Consider the following 22217-nt stretch of genomic DNA (forward strand, 5'->3'; position numbering starts at 1 on the left):
AGAGACGGTTTTGTAGGAACCTGAAAAGTATGAATTTGTATATTCCTTATGTTTCTGACAGAAATCAGTACGTGAGTCTTTCTTGATTCCTGTGAAATGAGGATTTTCCTGATACCAAGACTGTGTGTGTGTGTGTGTGTGTGTGTGTGTGTGTGTGTGTGCATGTAGGTACATGAGAGGTGTTTGGGTCTCATAGCAAAATGATACAAGTATAAAAGGATTGAACGTAGTTCAACACATCGCTTACATTTAATATGTAAAACATTTAAATTTCATAATTCAAAAAAGACAAAAATAGTTTTGCAGGAAACAAAACTATTTGGATAGCAGGCTTGACCAAATGATTTTTTTTTTTTTTTTTTTTTTTTTTTTTTTTTTTTTTGTTAAACTTGATATATTTTAACTGATTCTATTTCTGCCTTTATTTCTGCCCTAAAAGCAACTGAAGATATTTTGGGAGTTACTCTTCCTGTTTATTTGACTGTGAGTGTAATTTATATCATGGTTTACAAAATGTGGCATGAAGGATTTGGTTGTTTTATCTGTATAATACAATGAAAGATTGTTCTTTTTTTTAACATAATCATGGTAAATGGTATTGTATTCTTAGGATTGATTTATTCATTAAGTGACTTAATGAGTTTCATCACTTTTGACATTATTGTTTTCTTAATGGTTAACTTAGTATTCTGGGGTTTATAATACCCTTCTATGTATTGTGATACTAAGGGAAGTTATGTTTTTGCTTTATTTTTAATTAAACTAATAGTTTGATAATTTATATTTGCAAATGATGCATTTTAAATGTGGTCACTTGCTGTTTGAAAAATAAAAATATAGAATACTGTTTTATGAATAGACTTAGCAGCATTTTTCGCGTTAGGTAATTTCCAACAGAATCTTAATGAGACAGATGAAGGCATGTAAGGATACGGATCGTTGTGCAAGAAGTAAAGTGGGTACTTTCAACAATTAAATGAAATCTTTAAATACTGGTTTTGAGACATATAAAACTTAGTTCTGAGGTTTCTTCCCCTTTGGATATCCTTCTTGCCTGCTTTGGTTATAGAAAACAGAGTATCTGATCTTAATTTTAATCCTGGACTTCTTGAAAATTGCACTGGAACCACTTTAATAGAAACACCTTGTATTAGAGCAGCTTTCCTTTGGCGATCCCTGTTTGCCCTGGAGGGCACGTACTCGGTGTCAGCAACTCTTCAGGTGAATGAGAATCAGGACTTTGTTTTGATCTCAGTTCTAAGAAAGTTCTTAAGTCTATTGGATAACAACATGTCGTGTGTGCACTGCATCATTTTGTAGCTGTGTAGCATAGAGGATTTGTTACGTGAATTTTTCTATCGTTGAAGGAAATATTTTAAAAATCTTGAAGACGGTAGCATTTATGCACTTACAGAAGTAGAAATGTGCCCCCTAGCACCAATTACTGATAATTTAGTTTTCTCACCTTTATTTATTCGTGTGTTAAAGGCATTGTTTTCCTTGAATCTTTTGGTAGGGTCCCTTCTGATAAAGATTTGATTTTTGTGACGTGTGTGACTCTGTTAATTTTACTTCGCATGAGAGCAAGTTTCGTATAAGGAAATGTTGAAAGTCGTAAAATACCTTTTAAAAAGGGGAAAAAACCAAAACAACAACTTGAAGTTCTATGCTAAGACTTGAGCTGTGATCAGACCAAGTGCAGAGTGAGTGACGTTGGGTGCCAGGGGCTCCCCATGTGTGTCACAGGAGGTCCAGGAGCCCCTGGGGCTCCACCAGCTCCTTGAGCAGTGGTGGCTGAGCCTGAGGAGCTTTTCGTCTGGGCTTGGCCTAAACCCCATCTGAGGGGGTTTAACCCAGGTGACAGAATTGACAGAGGAGCAGAGAAAGGGCGCTCGGGAGATCCGCTCCGGTGTCCTGGGGGACAGAAGCCCCAGGAGAGGCGCCCACGAGGCAGCGAGGGATGGAACGGGCTTTCTGCTGGGACTGGCCTGGGGAAAACTGTCCCACTCCTCCTGTCCCCCTCTTCCTGTCCCCATGTTGCTGTTTTGTGGCGCCTTTACCTACTTCTGAAGTCTGGAGCGAACGTGGCAACGTGACTTGGTGTTGACACGGAGCAACGTGACTTGATATGACTTGGTTTCACCACTGCTCTAGTGTGCCGTGTTTTGGTCTTGTTTTGAAAATAACCTCTCAAGAACTTGCTGTGGTAGGGTAACATCCAGCCAGTATAGTAGCCACTTTTAATTGTGTCGTGTTTAATAGTTCTAGACTGTGGCTGCACTCTGCAATATGCCTGAGTGAGCAGTGCCTGAGCACTCAACCACCCTACTTGTCTTTAGTTCTGTTATGTTTGCCTACATTAGTTATACTGATTTTTTAATTTGTTTATATTTATGCAGTGGAAATAAGAAATCAAAGCCAATAGTTTCTGCTTATTGAATTTCATTATTAAAATTGTTGAATAGTAAAGTGATAGAGAAAAGACGACATTTTTCGATATCTTGATGTTAAAAAGAGTTGCTAGAGCATACATTTTCTATTGAATGAGAAAAAAAAAAACAACATTAAATTAGCTTTACTTTTTGCTAGGAGAAGGAAACAGTTTTCTGTTAAAATGATTGGTTATTTGTTTATTTAGAGGGCTGCAAAAATCTCTCTCTCTCTGAAATCAGTATTTTTTTGCACTGTGCAGGATAAACTATTCTGTAGTTCCAGGATAGAAGTTTATGAAAGTAGATTTGGAGGCGGGTTGGTTTAGGGAGGTGTTCTGGTAGAGTGTCCATTTGTTGATTGTCTTCTACATTGCACTTGCCGAAACAACAGAGGATAGTTTCCTATAGAATACTGTTTGCTCTTTTGTCTGCTTTAGTTGTCGAGATATGGAGTTTACAGAAGAGAGCTTTGGGTTTAAAGCGGAGCCGGTGCGTGTTGTCCGCAGACACCAGCCCTGCCCAGCTGCTCAGGTACATCTGTACATCTGCAGCACCTTTCCCCTCTCACATCAGCGCCAGGCTTCACGTTCGTGACATCCCTCCTGCAGCATCTTTTCTAATGCAGTCACATGCACATACGCATGAGTCACTGGCAGAAATTAAACACGATGACTCGGTGAGGTTCTGTCTTAAAATGGGGGGGCATGTGCATATCTTCTGCAGTCTGGCAAACTACCTGGCCATTGCCTGTGTCAGCCACCGTGCACATTGTGCGAAAAGCACGGCATCCCTTTCTTCCCTCTGTTATTTGTGTTTCCTTCTGGGTGTTTGCTGGGTGAACAGGTAACTGCTGGTTTTGCCACTTGGAGTCCCTCTCCCCAGGCAGCTCTACCTGCCTACGTGATAATCAAACCCCGCTGCCTTCTGGTAGCAACACGGCTCAGCTTTTGTGTGGCAGCGGCTGCACCTTCCACACCTCAGCTGGAAAGGTGGGTGCCTGGTCCCAAACCAAGCTCTGTGCTGGTATATTTGGCAATAGCTTGTAGGTAGTGTAGAGAGGAGGTAATACCTGCTCTGAGAAAGGTAAACTGACCCAGCTGTGGAAATGCAGGCTGTGCCACTGAACATGTTTTCACTTTAATTTACATATAGGTTTTTCAATTTTTTTCATGGTTAGGGCCATTTCAGAGAGGCAGAAATAACAAGAGTTTTTCTAGCTGCTATTGGTTCAAAAGCACTAGCCTGGCTTAAGTGAAGCCAAGAGGATTCCATTATTTTAGCAGTGTAATTTATATATATATTTACGCGTTTTAATAAGAATAACAGCTGTACAAGAAGTATATTTTTTTTATACTCCGAAAGCTCTTCAGGAGCAGCACTTCCTTAATCAGTCTGTCTTGTCACAAGAAACTGAGTCAGGAGAGATGATGAAGTGACGACCAGGAGCGCTGAGAATACGTTCAGGGCAATTGCAAGGTAATCGACCTGCGGTAATGTGTGAGAACAAAGCAGGGGATGTCACCAGAAGCTCAAAGGATGACTTGTTTGTTTTCTCTCAAGTCCTGTATTTTCCATTTGTCTTGCCAGTTCCTGAAAGCTTCTTTGTTATAAAGCTAATGATAGATCAGAACAGCCTAAGAAAGTTACAGCTGGAGAAGATGGATAAACAAGGTAAGCGATACCAGTGTGCCAAAGTGATCTTTTCTTCCAAAACAGGACTCAGGAGGATTTTCTTTCAGATGGTAATTTGTTAGCTTAAAGGAAAGTGTCAAATCAAAATAAATGGGATGTTCAGTCACCTACCCAAGTGTGTAGCTGGAACGGTGGATGTTGCAGCTGATTGAAAATGAGCCACGAGGACAGTGCGAGTGCTCCCGTTGGGTACGGAAACACACCTTGGCAGTGCTGGCTCTGAGAGTCGGTCTCATTGCGTTGAACTCTGTTTTAAGGAGTCCAAACAAGAATGTTGTTTGTGGCGATGCTCAGGTGCTATATCGATAACCGCTGCATTCATGGACTGAACAAAATCAGGTAAAATGCATTTTAAAAGCAAATTATTTTACAGTTTATAGCTATGAGCGAAAAAGGCCGGCTCTTCATTCTGTCTAGGAAGATACTCTCTATGTGTAATGGCCCATTTTACTGTTGATGTAGGGTTTGTCGGTAGGTCACAAAGAAATGTGATTAGCTAAATAGTGCAGTTTATTCACAGTTCGTGCTGTGTGTGTGGATGGGAATCAGCTTGCTTGTTGCTGTGTTAGGAAAGACGGGCATGTCTGGCAACTAAGAAGACGGTGATGAGGTATGTGATAAATCCATTCTACTGAGAATCAATCCTTCCCACGTTTCACGGGATGACCCAGACCTGTGCATGTTCCAAATTCACATCTTCTCTTGGTGACTGACCTCTGTGCTGCTACTTTCTCTGTTTCTGGGGTCTATGTTTGTATCTTTTGACACTCTGGTATTTTACACTTCAACTGTTTTATCCCACGTAAGCTTTTGTCACCTCCCTCGCTCTCTCAAATTTGCCTCTGGATGCCATTCCCTGGAAAGTTTCCACCAAGTGACACAACATGGACTATGGAAAGTTCTCAAATCACAGTAGTGAGGTCTGCCAGGCTTCAGATGCTGCATCTGGCAGTCCTGAGGACCTGCGTAACCCAAGGGGTGGCATTCCTGCTGGTCCGTGCAATTTGCAGCATTCACTGCAAGCCATAAAAGCACACAAGATAAATTGATAAAACAATTTTAGCTTTTAGTTGCATCTTTCCCCCCTTTTCCTCTCAGTACAGCTCAGGTATGCAGCGTAAGGACAGAGAATTTTTAATTAGGCCTTTTCTAAAACTTTCTCAAATGGTTTGTGATGGTTTTTCTGGAGGTGGTGTAGACCTCGGGGCAGTGCAGAGGAAGGCTTGCATGAGCACAGCGGTGGCCAAACCCACTGTGTGTCACACAGCCGTCCCGAGCGTGTGCTGGGGCAGTTCATACCATTCCACATCACCACATATTTGTTATGAATAATCTTAGAGCCGCTTCTCTTGCATTCAGGTTACCTCTATATGTGCAAAGTCCATTCTTTAAGGAAAGCAAACCGCTTTGCACAACTGCCACTTGTTGATGGCCCTTGAAGAAGTGACAGCGTATGTCACTCTGCGGTTTCGCTCGTGTGCTGAGTATGGAAAAACAGTGTGCTCCTCGGGAGCACAGGCGGCCCCGCTGCAGCACTGCTGCCGATTGGGTTCTTTTGCCAAGAAGGAAAACGTTGAAAATTGCCACGGCTTAAATAGGATCAGATGGAGACCAAGGACAAGCGCTCCTGAAAGTGCTTTTAAACAGCCGTACTTGGTGAAGAATGGTGCGGACAGCAGGACCAGGGCAGTGATCATCCCCCTGTACTCGGTACTGGTGAGGCTGCACCTCAAATCCTGTGTTCGGTTTTGGGCCCCTCACTACAGGAAAGACATTGAGGTGCTGGAGAGAGTTCAGAGAAGGGAATGGAGCCGGTGAAGAGTCTGGAGCACAAGTCTGATGAGAAGTGGCTGAGGGATCTGGGGCTGTTCAGCCTGGAGAAAAGGAGGCTGAGGGGAGACCTTATCGCTGTCTACAGCTACCTGAAAGGAGGTTGTAGCATGGAGGGTGTTGGTCTCTTCTGCCAAGTAGCAAGTGATAGAACAAGAGGAAATGGCCTCAAGTTGTGCCAGGGGAGGTTCAGATTGGATATTAGGAAAAAAATTTTCACAGAAAGGGTTGTCAGGCATTGGAACAGGCTGCCCAGGGCAGTGGTGGAGTCACCATCCCTGGAGGTGTTTAAAGGGCGTGTAGATGAAGTTCTTGTAGATGTGGTTTAGTGACAGTGTCAGGTTAACGGTTGGACTCTGTGATCTCCAGGTTCTCTTCCAACCAAAATTATTATGTGGTTCTATGATTTTAATGTGTCGATGTGTTCCTTGAAAATACCTTTTGTGGGATTCCTGCAGTCTCTATTACCTGTTTGGCTCTTGCATAACGTGCGCACACGTGAGTAGGGGCAGACGTGCCTGCGGGCAAGTCCCAGGGCTCGGTCCTCAGTGAATTACTGACTGTTCACCAGTTCTGCAACGAATCGAAGATACTTAACTATACATTTTGCACTGTCCCTCAAGATGAGATAATGTGGTTGAACCTGTTCCCAGATAGTTGTAAAGAGTGTAAAGATAAGGAAGCTGGAGGAGAGCTTCCAAAATATTGCAGAAATGTCTTGGGGAGATACCTGCTGACTTCTTCAGTTAGGCTTCACCCTCCTTTGAGAAGCACCTGTCTTCTCTGAACTCTTGCTTTCCTTTTCTGCCACTCGCCCGTCCTTGCTGTGTCTGCCCAAGAGTAAAGGCTTGTTTACGTGTTGCCTCCATGGGACACTCTGGAAAATTGAAGTGGGTTCGCTAGATTACGTGATGTCTTGTGTGGATACTTTATTGAAAATTAAAATGGCCCTAACTCATTTTGGTTTACTTCATTTTGGAAGTAAAATAAGTCCGTGACTGCTATTCAACCTCTAAGGAAGGGTGTCCAGCTTTAGATTTAATCCTGTTTACACTGAGACTATCCAAAATTCGTGACTTTAATTCAGACAGAGCTTTGTCTACGCGGGGTCGCTGGGTTTCTTGGCAGCCGTGAATAGGGAAGTTACGCTGAAGTGAGTTCGTATTGAAACCAGGTTGCAGCCGGTCCTGTGCAGAGCCGGAGCCCCATGTCCCCGCGGTTGGCAGCTTTCCCTCCTGCTGAAACCAAGCAGCTCTGAATTTCATTCTTTATATTTTTTGCTGGACTCCTGAGAATGTCAGGTTTAGTGGAATTCTGCTCCTGAACGCTAATTAGTTCGGCTTCCCGCACTCAGCGATACGTGTGCCGCTGCCCACCGCTTTGGCACCGCGCTGTCTCGGCCCCTCCTGCAGGAACCACCCGGCGCTTTCTCCGGCCCCGAGTGGAAACGCTCGGAACCGGGTCGATCAAGCGGCCCCGGCGGGCAGGGGCTGCCCGGGACCGAGCTCCAGCGCCCGGCCGGGGGTGGCAGCGCTGCCCGGGTAGACGTGGCAGCGCCCGGGGCGGCCCCGCTCGGGAGGCGGCGCCGCGGGGCAGCGGGCGCGGGGCGGCGGGCGGGCCCGGGCGGCACAGGTGAGTGAGGGAGCGGGGCCGGGGGAACCCGCGCCCCAACGCGGCGAGGCCGAGGCGGGGGTGCGGGGGACACAAGGCCAAGCGGCGCGGACCGTGCCGGGGGCACCGCGCGTTGCTTTACTTCGCGTTGCTTCGGCCACTGCTCCGTCCGGCTGGGGTGGTGCAGTAGCTCGCTCGGGGCGGGGGAGGAGGGGGTTAGAAAACGGGGGAAAGAAAAGCTGAAGAATAAAAGGGGGAGCGGGGGGGAAGAGGAAAGAAAGGCGGGTTAAAAGGAAAAAAGACAAAAGGAAAAAAGGTAAATTAAAAAAGGCAAAAGAAAAATGGTGAATTAAAAGGAAAAAAAAAGGCAAAAGAAAAAAGGCGAAATAGAAGGAAAAAAAGGCCAAAGAAGAAAGACGAATTAAAAGAAAAAAAGACAAAAGAAAAAAGGCAAAATAGAAGGAAAAAAGGTAAAAGAAGAAAGACGAATTAAAAGAAAAAAAGGCAAAAGAAAGGCAAATTAAATGGAAAAAAGGAAAAAAGGAAAAATAAAGGAAAAAGGCAAATCAAAAGAAAAAACAAACAACAAACCAAAACAACCAAGCATACAACAACAACAAAAAAAAACCAAGAAAAACAAAAGAATCAGGCAGAAAGGCAGGAAAAAAAAGGCGGAAAAGAAAAGGAATTAAAAAAAGAAAAGGAAGAGCGCGCAGGTGCTGCAGTGTTCTCCAGGAAGCGGGGGGTGCAGCCCCGGTGCAGCGATGGGCCGCAGGCACGAAGGTGTTGGCAGCACCGCAGCTTCTGCAAAACCGAAGCCATCTGACCGCACCGGGAAATTAAAGCTCCTGGGGTGAGCCGGGACTTGTTTCCTGCCTCTCGTGTTCCGCAGAGTTAGTTACGCTGCAGAGATATGTGAAAACAATAAGAGTTGGGTAATTCTCGTGGCTATTGGAGTAAATGAATAACTGGGAATAACTGAGCGCTCCTGTGCGTGGCAGTACCTTCTGGCTGCTTTATTTCCCTTTAATTCCTGCCTTCCTCAGGGTCCTCTAAATTAGATGTTTTTAAGAACTTGACCTGGAGAGGAGTTGAGGGGATTTATTAAAGCTGAAGTGCTGTTGGCTGCTGGGTCCCTTGAGGGAGGAGGTTTGGAAGCACCTCTTCTGGCAGGGGCGGGGGTTTTGGGGGTCGCGGGACCACCCGCAGTTGTGCTTGGGAAGGTGTTAACCTTTCGTCTTTAAGATCAGCCAGCTGTTGAGTAGCTCAGAGCAGCGACACTTAGCTCAGAAGTGGCTTTAATGTTACGATTGATAAAATATTATTGTTTTGAAAGGATGTGGAGGGCAGGGAAGTTTCACCTGTAGGAACCTGGTTTTGTAATTAAACATAGAAGCGTCTCAGGAAAAGGAGATGAGCCTGTGTAATGTATGTTTCTAAGAGGAGGTTTGCTAATGCTCTTCTGCTCTCTCAAGCGCTAAATGGTATGGAAAGGTTAAAACAGCCATTCTTCTTTAATTTATAGACCAGTTAGTGTCTTTGGCAAAAACTTCAGGAAAAGTAATGCAATTAACTTGTGAGTTAGAGTCTCACTTATATTAGAGGAAATTTGTGCCTGTTTGGCTTTTTTGGTTGGCTGGTGTGTATAGCAGAAAAAGCTTCTGTTGGGTCAGTGACCTATATAGGTAATACTGCCCAAAAACATCTCTCTGCTGTGCAGCAGTGTAAAAACTGTGCTGTGCTGGTTGAGTGCTGCGTGGGACGAGAGGAAGGCTCCTGCCCCAAGGACTTTCCACTTTCAGACCCCAAGATATGTGCATGTCGCGTGGACTGGGACGTGGCTGCATGTGCAGCTGCCGTCTTGGCATGTTTGCTCAGCTCTCGCTTCTACGCTTTACACCCCTCCTGTGTTTGCTTCGGTTGCCATGTAGGGCTGAATGGATCCATACATTGAGGAGGGATGTAAACAATTGAAGAATTGAGTAATAAGGTATTAAGTGGCTGGAAATGCTGTGGAGGTGCAAAAGTGGAGAGGTAATTTCCTGCGACTGCAGAGGAGGAAGCGCTTATACTGACACAAGCAGGAATAAGCTGAAAGAGCAAGGGAGCACAGGGCAGGAGAGGTGTTTTAATGCTCAGAAAATGGAAGGAAATTGTGAGATAGGGGGTTTTAAATCTCCAGGAGGGTAACATTTTATGGTTGGACACAATGATCTTGAGGGTGTCTTCCAGCCAAATGATTCTATGGTTCTGTAGTTTCCTGCAAGGTGAGTTCCAGGTGTGAAATCCGTGCAGCCTCCCTGGGCTTTGCCCATCCAGGAGTTTGAGTGGCCACAGTGAGTTCTTTACTGAGGGAAATGTCTGTTGAGGAAGGACTGTCTTGGGGAATTTTAGGAGGATATGGCTGTTATAATCTTGTTTCCTGTTGTGTATTTTTTTTCTCTTATTACTACAGCTATTTGCATAAAAACATGAGCTTTGTTTCTTTAGCATTCATCTGCTCCTGCTGCTTTTGCCCTGCTTGAAGCCCCAGTATCCCCGTAAGAGCAGTCATTTGTGATATTGTGAGCGGTTATTTGCTTCAAAAAGAGGGGAGGGGGCAGCAGGGAATCAATGAACCCTTACGACTTTGGTGCTGCTTAACCAGCCACGTAGACAGGGTGAAGAAGAACCTCCTGTGCCACAGGAGACCTTCTGCAGCTGGAACACTGTGGTGGAGCAGCAGCAAGGACTGGTTATTTATTAATGGGTATTTAAAAATAGAGAAATAAAGGCAGGATGGTGAAAGTGCTAATCTAGGAGCTGGGCTTTGGATCTTGATGGAGAAATCCTGAGTGACCCGGAGTAGTTTCTCTATGTCTGTCCCTGTGAAATAGGAAAAGCACGTTTCTTTTGGTTGTCTTGTCTCCGTAGGTTGTAAACTGGAGGAGTCAGAGATTCCTACACTGTGCCCATGGTAAATTTGGCCTCTTGTCTGAAGAAAGGTGTCCATCCACTGGTACAAGCCATGTGTGACCATGGTTGGTTCTTTTAAGTGTGTGAGCTCAACTGGATGGGAAACAGTCAGCCCCAGGAGAGCCAATGATCCAGTCAAACTGCCCTCTCCACAGCTGTGGAGCACATCTTGCTCCCCTCTGACTGCAGCCCTCCTTGTCTTACCTGGGCAGGGTGTACCTGTGCTGAGAAATGGCCAGAAATGCTCTGTTGGCAATTATCATGGGAGACCATGGGCAACTGGTTGCTGGCCATCGCAGAACCATTTGGGGAAAGTTAAGACTTGCAGCCACCTGGAGAGAGGTATAGAAAAGCAGCTTTCCACAATTAGAGAGAGAACTTCATGTAAAAACCACCCCCATGTGGAGAGGAACCAGCAATTTTGAGGCAGAGGAATGCTCGTGTTAGCTTTCCCCTTCCATAAAGATGGTTTAAGTTGTCCTTGAAGTAAAATCTGATACTGCTTTCTTGGTACACACGTGGTGTGTATAAGCCTGACCCACTGCTAGAGTCTACCTGTGGCAGATAAAACTCTGAAGCTGGGCCACTGCAGACAGCATGGCTGTACCTCCAACGTGGGTATGACTATGGAGAAATGCTCCTGTACATTGATGCAGGGGATGTGGCTGAGAGCATCAAGAAATCAACATGTGGGTCTGTGGTGGTGGAGAGTTTCAGCTGCTCCAGTTCCAGCTCTGCTTTATACTGGAAGAGGGACAGAGTGGGGTAATGAGGTAACTTGTCAGGGGAGAGACTACATTGGCGGGACTCTAGTCAGCAAAAGGTACAGCTGAAGGGGATACGACCAAGGCAGTGAGGTATTTAGCGGTGCTGGGGAGTGAATGGTCTGTGTCACCAGAGAATAGAATGAAATTATCAGGTGCGAGATGTGAAACCAGCCAAAGGAAACACTTTTTGCAGGCAGCACACAGTGAGGCTGTGGAGCTGGTGCTGCAGGATGCTGGGGATGCCAGGGGTGTGGATAGATTCAGAAAAGGCCACCAAAGACTGTTAAATGTGGGGCTGATGATAGAGCCTGTGCTGCAGGTAGGCTCTGGGATGGTGCTGGGGGAGTATCGCTCTCTGCTTGCTCTGCTGTCACCCTGTGGTTCAGCCTCTGCTACAAGCCGCTGTCAGCTCTGTCTGGGTAATAACTTTGTGCTTCTGCAGGTTAAGAAAGTGATAGCGGTGTCTTCTGCCTTCCCTGCTTTCACAGTGACTGCAATAAAATAATGAATCTTCTGCAACGGAGGATCCAGCACTGCAGGAATTTGATGGAGGAAAATAGCTGACCTGCTGGGATCAGCCTCACCCGTTGTAGTGTTAGAGCTGCGCGTCGGGCAGGTGGAGGCAACACCAAGGATATGATGTTCAGCCGGAATGGTGCCAGAAGTGAGGGATATGTCCAAGAGCTGTTCCATGAGGAAGCGCAGCAGGTATGTTGGAGAGCCATTTCCCTTCATAGCCCAAGTTTCCATCTCTGGTGGTCTCTGTACCCCCTCCTGGTCTCTGTGACTGCTAAATAGGGCTGAAATAACAAGACCGCTCTTCTTGCTGCTATGTAAACCTGAGGGACTGACTTTAGAAAGGGAGAAAGGAGGTTTGACTCCAGAGTTGCAGTGGGAAAGCTGCACTTTCTCTGGAGTTTCGGCTTTTGGTTCCAGCAGCTTCAAAATTTGCTGGTGTCCTGAGTACCAGAGTCCTGTATCTCCTCTAGATGTCCTGATCCCCAGATTTGTGGGAGATGGCTGTGTGTGGTGGTCAGGCCATCTTAACCTACTCTGTCAGTCCCAGTCTGTCCAGCCTGGTTTGTCATCTCACCTCAAATACTTCTCCAGTGCACTGAGGACCCTGCCTGTCTTGGTGGGGTGCTTGGCAGGGACAGAAGGAAAAGCACAACATACAGCTACAGGCTTTGTGAAGGACCGCCTTGAATGGTGTTTTTGATTCATTCAACCTCATCTGGGTGTTCCTGCTCTGGCAGGAGGATTGGACTAGGTGATCTTTCGAGGTCCCTTCCAATCACTAACATTCTGTGATTCTGTGATCATCAGTGGGGTTAATTTGCTGGTTCTGCTACGAGAATATAAATAGGATATTACTGGGAACTGTCTCTTCCAGGGATCCCAACAGCTCTGCTGCCCCTTCATCTTGGAGATAATTTGCAGCAAACTGATGTCTTAGCAGCTCATGGTGGCCATCCCGCTGCTGGTGCCTGGCTGTTCCACCTCTTCAGCAGCCTACCTGTAAAGCACAAGAAGTAAAACCCAAGGCTTTGCTTTCCTCTAGGTATCTCAAACGCAGACCAAGCCCTGGTGGAAGATCCAGCTGTTTGTGTGGGAGCCAGTGCTGTTTGGAACATGGGATGGTGTCTTCACCTCCTGCATGATCAACATTTTTGGAGTGGTTCTTTTCCTGAGGACGGGATGGCTTGTGGTGAGTGCTGACTTGGTTGAACGTGTGAATAGGCATTTTCCTCCTCACCTCCTTACTTTGTACTTCTATCACCACCCAGGTGTTTTGTATTCTGTACTGCTCACTTCAGGCTTTGCTTATGTCCTATGGTATTTTTTAGTATTTCGAAAAGTTCCCCTAGAATGGAAAGCTGAAGTGGTCTTTGTAAGTGGTTTCCTATTTTAACTTTAGGAAAGAGAAAGAAAAACACAGCCAACCTTGACAATGAACAGGGACACTCTTGTGTTGCATTGTTGAGATGAAAAAACTGCTTTTCAGGTAGTATCTTGCTGTAGTCAGAGCTACTTTGCCATCTTTGCAACGCCACTGAGGGAGATCTCTTCTGAACACAGCAGTGTTGCAGTCCCTGATGTCTTGAATGACAATCCTTACTGAGGGTAAATTGTCATTGCTATCAAAGGGGTGTCCACTTATGGATCCAGAACAGCATCTCACTGAGGGTCAGAGCCTGGAAGAGTGTCTCTGTGTCCCTCCGGATGCAAAATGTTTTATTATACCTTAAAATTTCCCCTTAGAAGAAGGAAAGATCCTCTGGGGACAAATGGAATTTGAGCTTTGGGCAGAGTTCATGTCAGAGGCATAAGTTCATGTCACAGGCATGGTGGACATCTTCCAAAAGGAGCAGGAAAACACTGGCACTCTGTATTGAGAATGTCTTTGCTGGAGGCTTTGAGGGGAGCTGTGGCCATCGTGGTGGAGAAGTTGGGATGATTTTTCTAGCTCCCTTTTCCTCTTGATCTTATTTTCTCCACATCTCCATTGAAAGCAAGTTACTGCTGGAGCGAATGCAAATAAAAAAAAAAGCCAGTAAATAAAAGAAAAACTGAAACAGCTGGAAGCAGCATGAAAGGGAAGGGAGGAGAAGTTGGGGTTGGCAGGGAGCTCCCCTGGCAGAGGACGGTCACATCTCCAGGCGTTTGCAGAGTCAGGCTTTTGCTATAAATTTCCAGAACCGGGGCTGGTAAAGCTTTGCGATTCCAGGAGACCCAAATCTTGCCGAAATGTCCAACAACTATTGTAACGCTGCACTAACCCCTTCCAGCACGCATGCATAAATAGGCATTGGTGTTTAATGGAGCTTTTTATTCTCACTTTCTCTGCTGGATAGTGTTGCTGTGGGTCCAGCCTTCCACCCTGGTCTTTGTGTTAACCCTTACTTCCGTGGGAACCATTGCATTGTCCACTAACTTGCTGCTGCCATGGCCTAGTGCCACCAGCAGATCCTGGAAAAGCCCAAGGCTACGTGTATGTTTGCCTATGTGTGCTATTTTTTTTTAACTGAAGCATGTCGTATTTATTAACCCTTTTAACCTAAGTGTAAGTTGCTGAAGAAAAAGAACAATTGTCCTTTTAAAACAGGAGTATGGGGTTCTAGTGGACTGTGGTGCTGACCCAGCCAGCAGCTGCATTTTTAGCAATCCTTGGCTCCATTCCCTACTGACCAGCTAAAGCCCCTGTCAAAGGCAGCGGGATGCTGAACCAAAATAGGATTTTATGATGATAGCAACATCCTGGATATGTTTCTGTTTTTTTCACCAAGAAAAATTAAAAATCTGGGATTTCAACCAACTCCAAAGCTGAAAAGCAGCCTTTTAGTGCTGGCGATAAGCAAACCCCATCAAGGCTTGCATGACCTCAGAAATGAGCATTGCGGGAGCAAGGTTGGAAAGGAGGGACGTGGAGATGGGCTGCAATATGAGTAAAGGCAGGGGAAGGGAAGCCAGATGTTAACAAAGCACTGGGCACTGGACGAGATTTCTGATCGAGCAGTTGGAATTGCTGTACACAGGGCTGAGCGATTTGTCAGCAGGGGAAGGTGGGCTGGAGCACAAGGGAAAACTTTTGACCCTGGAAAATAAATCATAGCCATGTGCAAGAGGGTTGGGAGGTCCCAAGATTGAAAGAAATACTTGAATGCTTTTGGAGGTACTAAGCGACTTCTCTTTCTGAAAATCTGACCCAAATGGCAAACTGAACCCCAAAAATAGGGGTGATTTTGCCAACCAGGGACCTGCCGCTGGGTTTGTTCAGAGGCTTTTGCTCCTCACCCCGCAGTGGGACCATGGCTGGTGCAGTAGCTGCTCCCTCCACTCCGAGCACGATGGTTGTTTGTTCAGTGGGGTGAATCCTCTGGACAAAGCTTTCCTGAGGACCGGGAGAGCGAGAGCCACCTGCCCCTTGGCTTATGTCCTACAGAGAAGGGCCAGCGTGTCCTGGTTTGTGAGACTGTTATTAATCTTCCACACCATGTTGCTTTTGGGCTTTTGTTCTTTGGTATCTCATTGTTTGGGAGTATCAGAGCTTTTAAAGATAAATGTTCTGAAAAATTAAAATGCAAGCTTGATGCTGTTAATAAATCAGTTGTCGCAACTCCCAAAGGTTCTATTTTGAAACTATTTTTCGTTATGACAGTGGCTTTTTTTTTAAGCATGTTGTTCTAAACCATGCAAATAGGTGGTGATCCCCTGCCCATGGTGGCTGAATCATTGTTTGACCTCCTTCTTTTTGAACCAGAGGACAAAATCAGTGATTCATGCAAGAGCCTGGTGGCAGAGCAGAACCTGATCATGCAAAGGTCTGTCCAGCCCCAGGATGAGTCAGATCTTCTTCAGAGGGGTGTTAATTTGATCTGTAAATCTGGCAATCGGTTACATTAATTAGATAAGTAGGGGTGTGTGTTTTTTATTTCGATCTGTGGTGACTCCCAGTTTCATTGATGTGACCAGGAGCAGACAGGTCTTTCTTGACTAATCTTCATGGTGTGAGTTGAACTTTACTTATGGGTGTTTTCTTTTTTTTTTTCATTCCAGGGAAACACGGGCATTGTAATGGGCATGTTTCTGGTGTCCTTTGTCATCCTGGTTGCCCTGGTGACAGTCTTATCTGGAATTGGGGTGTGTGAAAAGTGCAGCATTGGAAATGGAGGAGTCTACTCTATGATTTCTACTGTCCTTGGAGGTCAAGTAGGGGGGACCATTGGCCTCCTTTATATTTTTGGCCAGGTAACAAAAAAAAAAACGCAAAACAAAACAACAACAACAAAAAAAGTTTACTTAAAGAGAATTTAGAAACTTTGCAATGATGATATTAATCTTGTGCTTTCCTGCCAGAAGTACAATCCCTGTAATGCTCCAGCAAGGGAGAGCAGTGCAGGGACCATTCAGCCCTGCTCTGCTCCCCACAAGCAAACCTGTGCAGGGCAATACGCCACCTGGCATGGGTCACAGTGGTGGAGAAACTGGGTGTTTGAACATGCAGGATCTGCCCTCCCATCCCAAATTACCCCCAGTGCCAGGACATGTCCTTGCTGGTGAGAGATTTGATTTAAAGCAAAGGGGTAGAGGCCAGGGTGGCCACCTAAAGCCCAGCGGGTGGCTGTGGGCTGGCACATTGGTCTTGGTGTGTTCCTGGTGTCCTCAGAACCGGGCAAGCCTTGGCTGCTTCTCTGCAGGAGCCACAGAAGTGGAGCTGGTGTGGGAGGAGAGCTGGGCAGCGGTGAGGGCCACAGCTGAGTGACTTCTGGAGATCCAAAAGTCACAGTTCTGGGTTTTCTGAAAGCAGCCGTCATGGTGGTGAAGCACCGAAATACACAAGTACTAAATATAAAGAATGGAAAGTAATCTCTTAAACTCACAGTAACTTAACCCCCTCCCCCTATAAAGATATTATGAACAGTATAAAATGCGGTGAGCAGAGAAGCATTTATATTGAGGTTTGTTTTTAACTGACTGGCTTGCAGCAATCTCCAAAAACCCTTAAAAAGCCCCAAACCAAAAATAATCCCCTCTTGTCCTTTCACTCCAGATTAAAAACAAGTGTCCATAAAACACAAACTGAATGCAGTTACAAGCCAAGATATGGAAATGGGCCACACATGAGAATCCTTCCTGTCATATTTTCCACTCTGGCTCTCCGAGCGGACCCCGGCTGGGAAAGCAATCAGGCTGCAGCCCGTCCTGGGGGCTGTAAAAGCCATGGCTGCCGCAGCCCCGGCCCAGCCACCCCCTGTGCGCAGGGGGCTGCGGGTGGGAGCTGGCAGCTTGCTCAGGCTCGCTTTGTCTGCTCCCGAAAGCTGATGCCTTTCCCTTCTCTTTGGCCGTGCTTTCTGCCTGACGTGCTCTGCACCAGCTGCAGGCTGCTCCCCTGCTAGAGATGCTCATGGAGCACTGTAACCTCCCTCACGAAGTGAGTCCGGCCAGCAATGGGGGCATTCCCTATCCCCTGGTCTGACTGGGGTGAGTGGGGCATGACTGGCTATGTGCTGCTGATGCCTTGGGAGATGGGAGGTGGCTAAGTGCCCTGAGGCTTCTGCAGAGATCATAGAGTCATAGAATAGTTTGGGTTGGAAGGGACCTTCAAAGGTCACCTGGTCCAACCCCCTGCCATGAGCAGGGACATCTTCACTCAGATCAGGTTGCTCAGAGCTCCGTTCAACCTGGCCTTAAGTATTTTATTTTCAAGGATGAGGCATCTACCACCTCTCTGGGCAACCTGGGCCAGTTGTTTTACCACCCTCACTGTAAACATTTTCTGTGCTGCATCAGTCAAGGTGAGCTCAGACCCAGCTGGGCTTTGCTGTCCTCCTGGGGTGTTCCATACGAGAGGCTTAATCAGATTGTCCTAAACCATCCAGCACACATCTACCAGGTCTTATGAGACTGATGTGTTTGGTCACTGCAGCTCTAACCACGAGGCTGGGGATTGGTGCCTTTCTCCGCAGTCTCCTTTTCTATAGTGATTTGCAGTAAGACCTATCTGTGCAAGCAGAGGTTTTCCAGGGTCCAGCCCTAAAATCTGAAAAGTGAAGACAGTGGCAGTGGTTGTCTGAGTGTTGAAAATCGATTATGTTCCTCACCCAGTGAATTACAAAGCCTTGTAAGGGACTGATTTCTTCAAATTTAGGCCTAGAACTCAGTTCTCATTTCAAGACTGGTAGTTTGTGTCGCAGTGCTGCTTGGCCATGTCTCTGTGCAGAGCAGTGAGGGGTTTGTGGGCACCCAGCTCCTCTGTTCTGCTGGTGCTCGTGGTTCATCAGAGGAAAGGCTTCAGCGTGGCTTGTGGTGCTGAGACCGTGTCAGAGGCTCGCTCTGCTCTGCTCCCTTCAGAGTGTCCTTGCACATTGCTGTCCCTGGCATGAAAGAAAAGAAAGCTTATTTAGTTAAGAAAATTTCTTCAAAAACTGACATGGGTCAGGTGGGTTTAGGTGATACCGCTGTCTGTCCACAGGGCTTTTCCTCATGTGAGAAACAAGAACTGCACCTGGTTTTAATGCGTTTATCAGAGTTCAGTTCTGTTTGGGGTTTTTTTGGCTTCAGGTCTGAAGTGCAGCTTTTGTGGATGCCCCAAGAGGAGCTTTGCCAGTGTGGGGTGTTGTCCTCTGCCAGCTCAGGAGGAACCCATTTTCCAGAGAGAACACCTGTGTAGGACGTGCATGATCCACTCAGTGGTGGTGTAGGCCATGCTGAACACAAGTAAACAAGAATACTTCTACTTGCCTGGGGACTTCCTTGCAGAGTCTGAGGCTTCTCTGGTGGAGATGTTCATAGTGGGGCTACCAGTGAGGAAAAGGAGAGACTTTCAGCACTTTAGTTCACCCAATCTGTGCTAAGTGTCTGTTTCTGGAGGTGAATCCTTCTCCAGGATCTCCAAGTTGTACGTGTCCTAGTCTGAATAGGCGAGTCCCACACACCTTGCTTGCTGAAAACCACATTTGAACCCACAGCTCCTGGTTATGGGTCAGGTCGCCCTGAACACTCTCAGTGGAGCAGTGCTGGGTCAGTCCAAGAGAGTTCTGCAGCGAGGGAGGGGGCTGCTCTGGGTCTTACTGGCTTGGGTGGAGGTTTTCTCCCTTCCCATCGTGTGGGAGCTGTGCTGCACATCCCTCGTCTCTGCACAGGGACAGTGGGCTGACAGGACCCAAGGTCACACCACCCGTGTCAGTGTGCAGCCATGTGCCCAGACCTGTTTTGCCAGGGGTGCTGTGCACTGGAAAAGGTTGTTGTTGAGATGTCAGCTGGTGGGAACCTCTGGAGGGAAATGTTCTGGTATTTAGGATTGCCCTGCAGTGGGGTTTGAGGCCTGAACCTGTGTTGCAGATGTCCTGTCCTGCAGACTCTCAGCCACCTAGGGCACAGCGTGTGTCCTGCCCTGCAGCAAGACAAACAGACAGCTGTCCCGGCAGTGCGGGAGGCATGGCTTGCACAATGTGCTCTCCTCAAAAGTGCAGGCTCTGTTCCAGCAGCGAGATGGGGAGCTGGTGAAACCTCAGACTTTACATCCAAACTAAACACTGAGTTAAAAATAACCCCTGGGAGGCAGTGAAGGGGGAAGCAAACTGTTGTTCTTCAGACAGGTGTTGAACAGAGAAACAGAAGAAGGGAAGAAACTTAGAGGTTGACTCATCCTTTTATCCCTTGTAGAAGCCAGTGTGGTTTCTCCTGTAGCATTAATAGAGGGTTAATTTTAAAGCCAGTGGAAAGTTACTGGGCTAGTGACCAGCCTTCTCTGTTAGCCTGGGCAGTAGGTGTGCTGCCCGGGCAGCATGCTCTCTTACAGCAATAAGGTTCAGTCCCTGTAGGCCAGAGTGACATTAAAGACTGTATTGTGACAGCAAGTATCTGTCTGTCTGAACAGAGGGCCCCCAGGCTGGCATGAAGGCTGTGGATGGGGACCTCTTGTTCTCACAGAGCTCTGTCCTTCAGTGCGTTGCAGGTGCCATGTACATCACTGGATTCGCGGAGTCCATCGCAGATGTCCTGAGCCTCAGCAACATCTGGGCGGTGCGCGGGATCTCCCTGGCTGTCCTGCTGGGCCTGCTGGGGATCAACCTGGCTGGGGTGAAGTGGATCATCAGGCTCCAGCTCCTGCTGCTCTTCCTCCTGGCTGTCTCGACACTTGACTTCGTCATTGGGTCCTTTACACATCTTGATCCAGGTAAAACTGGGGGTCAGGAGGTGTTAATCCTCCAGGGCTTTCTCCTTCGGTGTATTTGTGAAGGTACACATCTGGGCAGAGGTGGAGTTCAGTGCTCCCAGACATGTCCCCCATCCTTTTATACCGAGCTTTTAGAGGCAACTTGTAATTTTGTAAGGAATAAGAATTTCCAGAGCATGACTGAAAATGCCGTATTAATTTAGGTGTTTAACCACAGGAACAGGTCTCAGGGTGTGCACTTGCTATGCTTGTATAAACTTGGAGGTTTTCTAGCAACAGAGAGCAGCTGTGTTAGCAATTGCTCTTTGTAGCCTTCTGCTGTCTAACTCTGAGTGTTGTGTCCAAAAAAAGGAAGAATTGTAACTCTGGATTAAGGAGCTGTTCTTGTCAGAGACCCCTGGGGTCACTCAGACCCTGGCAGTGGTGGGCTGTGTCCCCAACTGCACACTGCTGGATTTGCTGCCCCGGGCCGTGCTGGGGAGCTGAGAAGGGAGCTGGGTGGGCTGGCGCAGGTGACTGCTGGGGTTTTAAGGAGCTGGGAGTGCAAGTCTCCCCCCATTAACCTTCCCCAGCAACTGCTCCAGCTTGAGCAAGGCAGAGGTTTGGGGCTCCCACCTGCAGCCCTGCTTGCACCTCGAGCCCCCTTTCCCCTCCCTCCATCCTCATCCATGAGAGGTGTTTGCAGGGAAACACATCTCAAGACGTGGGGAGTTGCGGTGGATGGGGTCCATGCGGGCTGCACCGGCCACTTTCAGCACTAACGAAGTGTAATTAGCTGAGTAAACAGAAGGTGTCACCTTTTTCTTGGCTTCCCCTGTGTCCAGCAGGAGCTTCAGGGGTTGCAAGGGGCCTGTTAAAGTCAGTTTAAAGGAAAGATCTTGACTTTTGATTTACAGTCATGATTCAGCTGCCGAGTGGGATAGCGAGAGATGAGTCCCATAGGAGTTCACAGTGCCCGTGGAGCGGCTGCCTTTCACACTGCTGGGGTTTTATGCTGCCGGGACGGTGTGCAGGGACATCGGGGTGGGCACAGGAGCTGCCGCCCCAGCCACTTCTCCCCTCTCAGAGAGCCTTGTGGAAAGGCATTTGCATTTTATACTTAACAAGAAAGAGATGCCCAGAGGAAAGCTGGTAAAATTCCCAGCAGACACTTGCAAATGAGAACGAAGTGAGGACAATTGTGGTCCCTGTGATGTGTCCTGCAGAGAAAGCAACTGACCTGCTCCAAACAGCTGCGTTTCATAGGAAGTTGTTTTCTAAAGGAAATGGGGCGGGGGGGGAGGTAGTGTTTTGGTTGTGCTCAGAGGAGAATTTTTATGTGGACCTAGAGACCTTTCTAATAGTAGAGAGAAGATGAATACTCAGGGTAAGACCTGATGGTAGGAAAGTAAACATGGGACCAGGAGGAGAGAATTAGAGGAACACAAACGTCAGCAGGAGGCAAGCTCAAGTTGAGGTCAATGTAGTTGTCTTTGATTTCCTCCACTGCCGAGCACTCTGTCATTTTCTTCTCACTGAAAATAGAGAAAGGAAGGGAAACGAGGCTGTTGAGCATAGCAGATGCTGCAGTTTAGCTGTGGCTGGCTAAAGAGAGGAATTTCAGTGTATGGAAGAACGTCAGGCTGATGGTGGCGAGACCCAAGCTCCAAACGCCAGTATCCCAGAGCAGTGCTGCCCGTACAGTGGGACCTATGGCCCTGAGGCTGGCTGGGAAGAGCTGTGGGTTCCTCTGCTTTGACAGACCGCCTCTGTGTGAGAAAACTGCTACGAGCCAGGCTGAGTACTTGGTTCCTCGCAAGTCCTGCACTTCCCCAGAAGGCCTCTGAGTGGTGTGTCAGCACCAACCGGGAGAGCTGGCCTTCAAGAAGCCTCCTCACTCTGTCTTGCACGCTTTCTGCACGGCGTGGGGGGCTGCTCGTCTCTTGGGCACAATTGCACCCATCAGCAAAGCATCCCTCCTGCGAGGAGGCTGCGGGCGGGATGTGCAGCTGTGGGTGAAACTCCATCCTCAGGAGGCGGCCGATGGCGATGGTGGGGTGCAGTGCATCTGAGCCCAGCACCTGGGGAAGCATTTGGGACCCTTTTGAGTGAACAGTCAAGTGGTCACCTCTCGGCAGCCTTCACCTGCCTGCAGTTGTTTTGGGTTTGGTTCTTTGGATGCAGCCGTGACTGAAATGCAAAGGGCAGTGTGCAGGGAGAGATAATTTTTGAGGATGGACCTGTGAGCTGGAAAGATTTCAGCTGACATCT

General features: G+C 47.4%; 1 protein-coding gene across 2 annotated transcripts in view; it reads left to right on the forward strand.

The window, feature by feature from the left end:
• Positions 1-7535: 7535 nt before the first annotated feature.
• Positions 7536-22217, forward strand: part of SLC12A8 (solute carrier family 12 member 8) — a 54098-nt gene continuing 39416 nt past the window's right edge. For both annotated transcript variants that reach the window (XR_011739955.1, XM_065840796.2), the window contains exons 1-5: positions 7536-7586; positions 11776-11995; positions 12849-12995; positions 15845-16036; positions 19736-19967. Coding sequence is in view for 1 of the 2 variants with exons in the window: in XM_065840796.2 (XP_065696868.1) it covers positions 11924-11995; positions 12849-12995; positions 15845-16036; positions 19736-19967 (643 nt within the window). In the remaining variant the exon portion in view is untranslated. The remainder of the gene's footprint in view (positions 7587-11775; positions 11996-12848; positions 12996-15844; positions 16037-19735; positions 19968-22217) is intronic.

The sequence above is a fragment of the Patagioenas fasciata genome, chromosome 7, assembly GCF_037038585.1.
Source record: "Patagioenas fasciata isolate bPatFas1 chromosome 7, bPatFas1.hap1, whole genome shotgun sequence".
Classification (NCBI taxonomy): Eukaryota; Metazoa; Chordata; class Aves; order Columbiformes; family Columbidae; genus Patagioenas; species Patagioenas fasciata.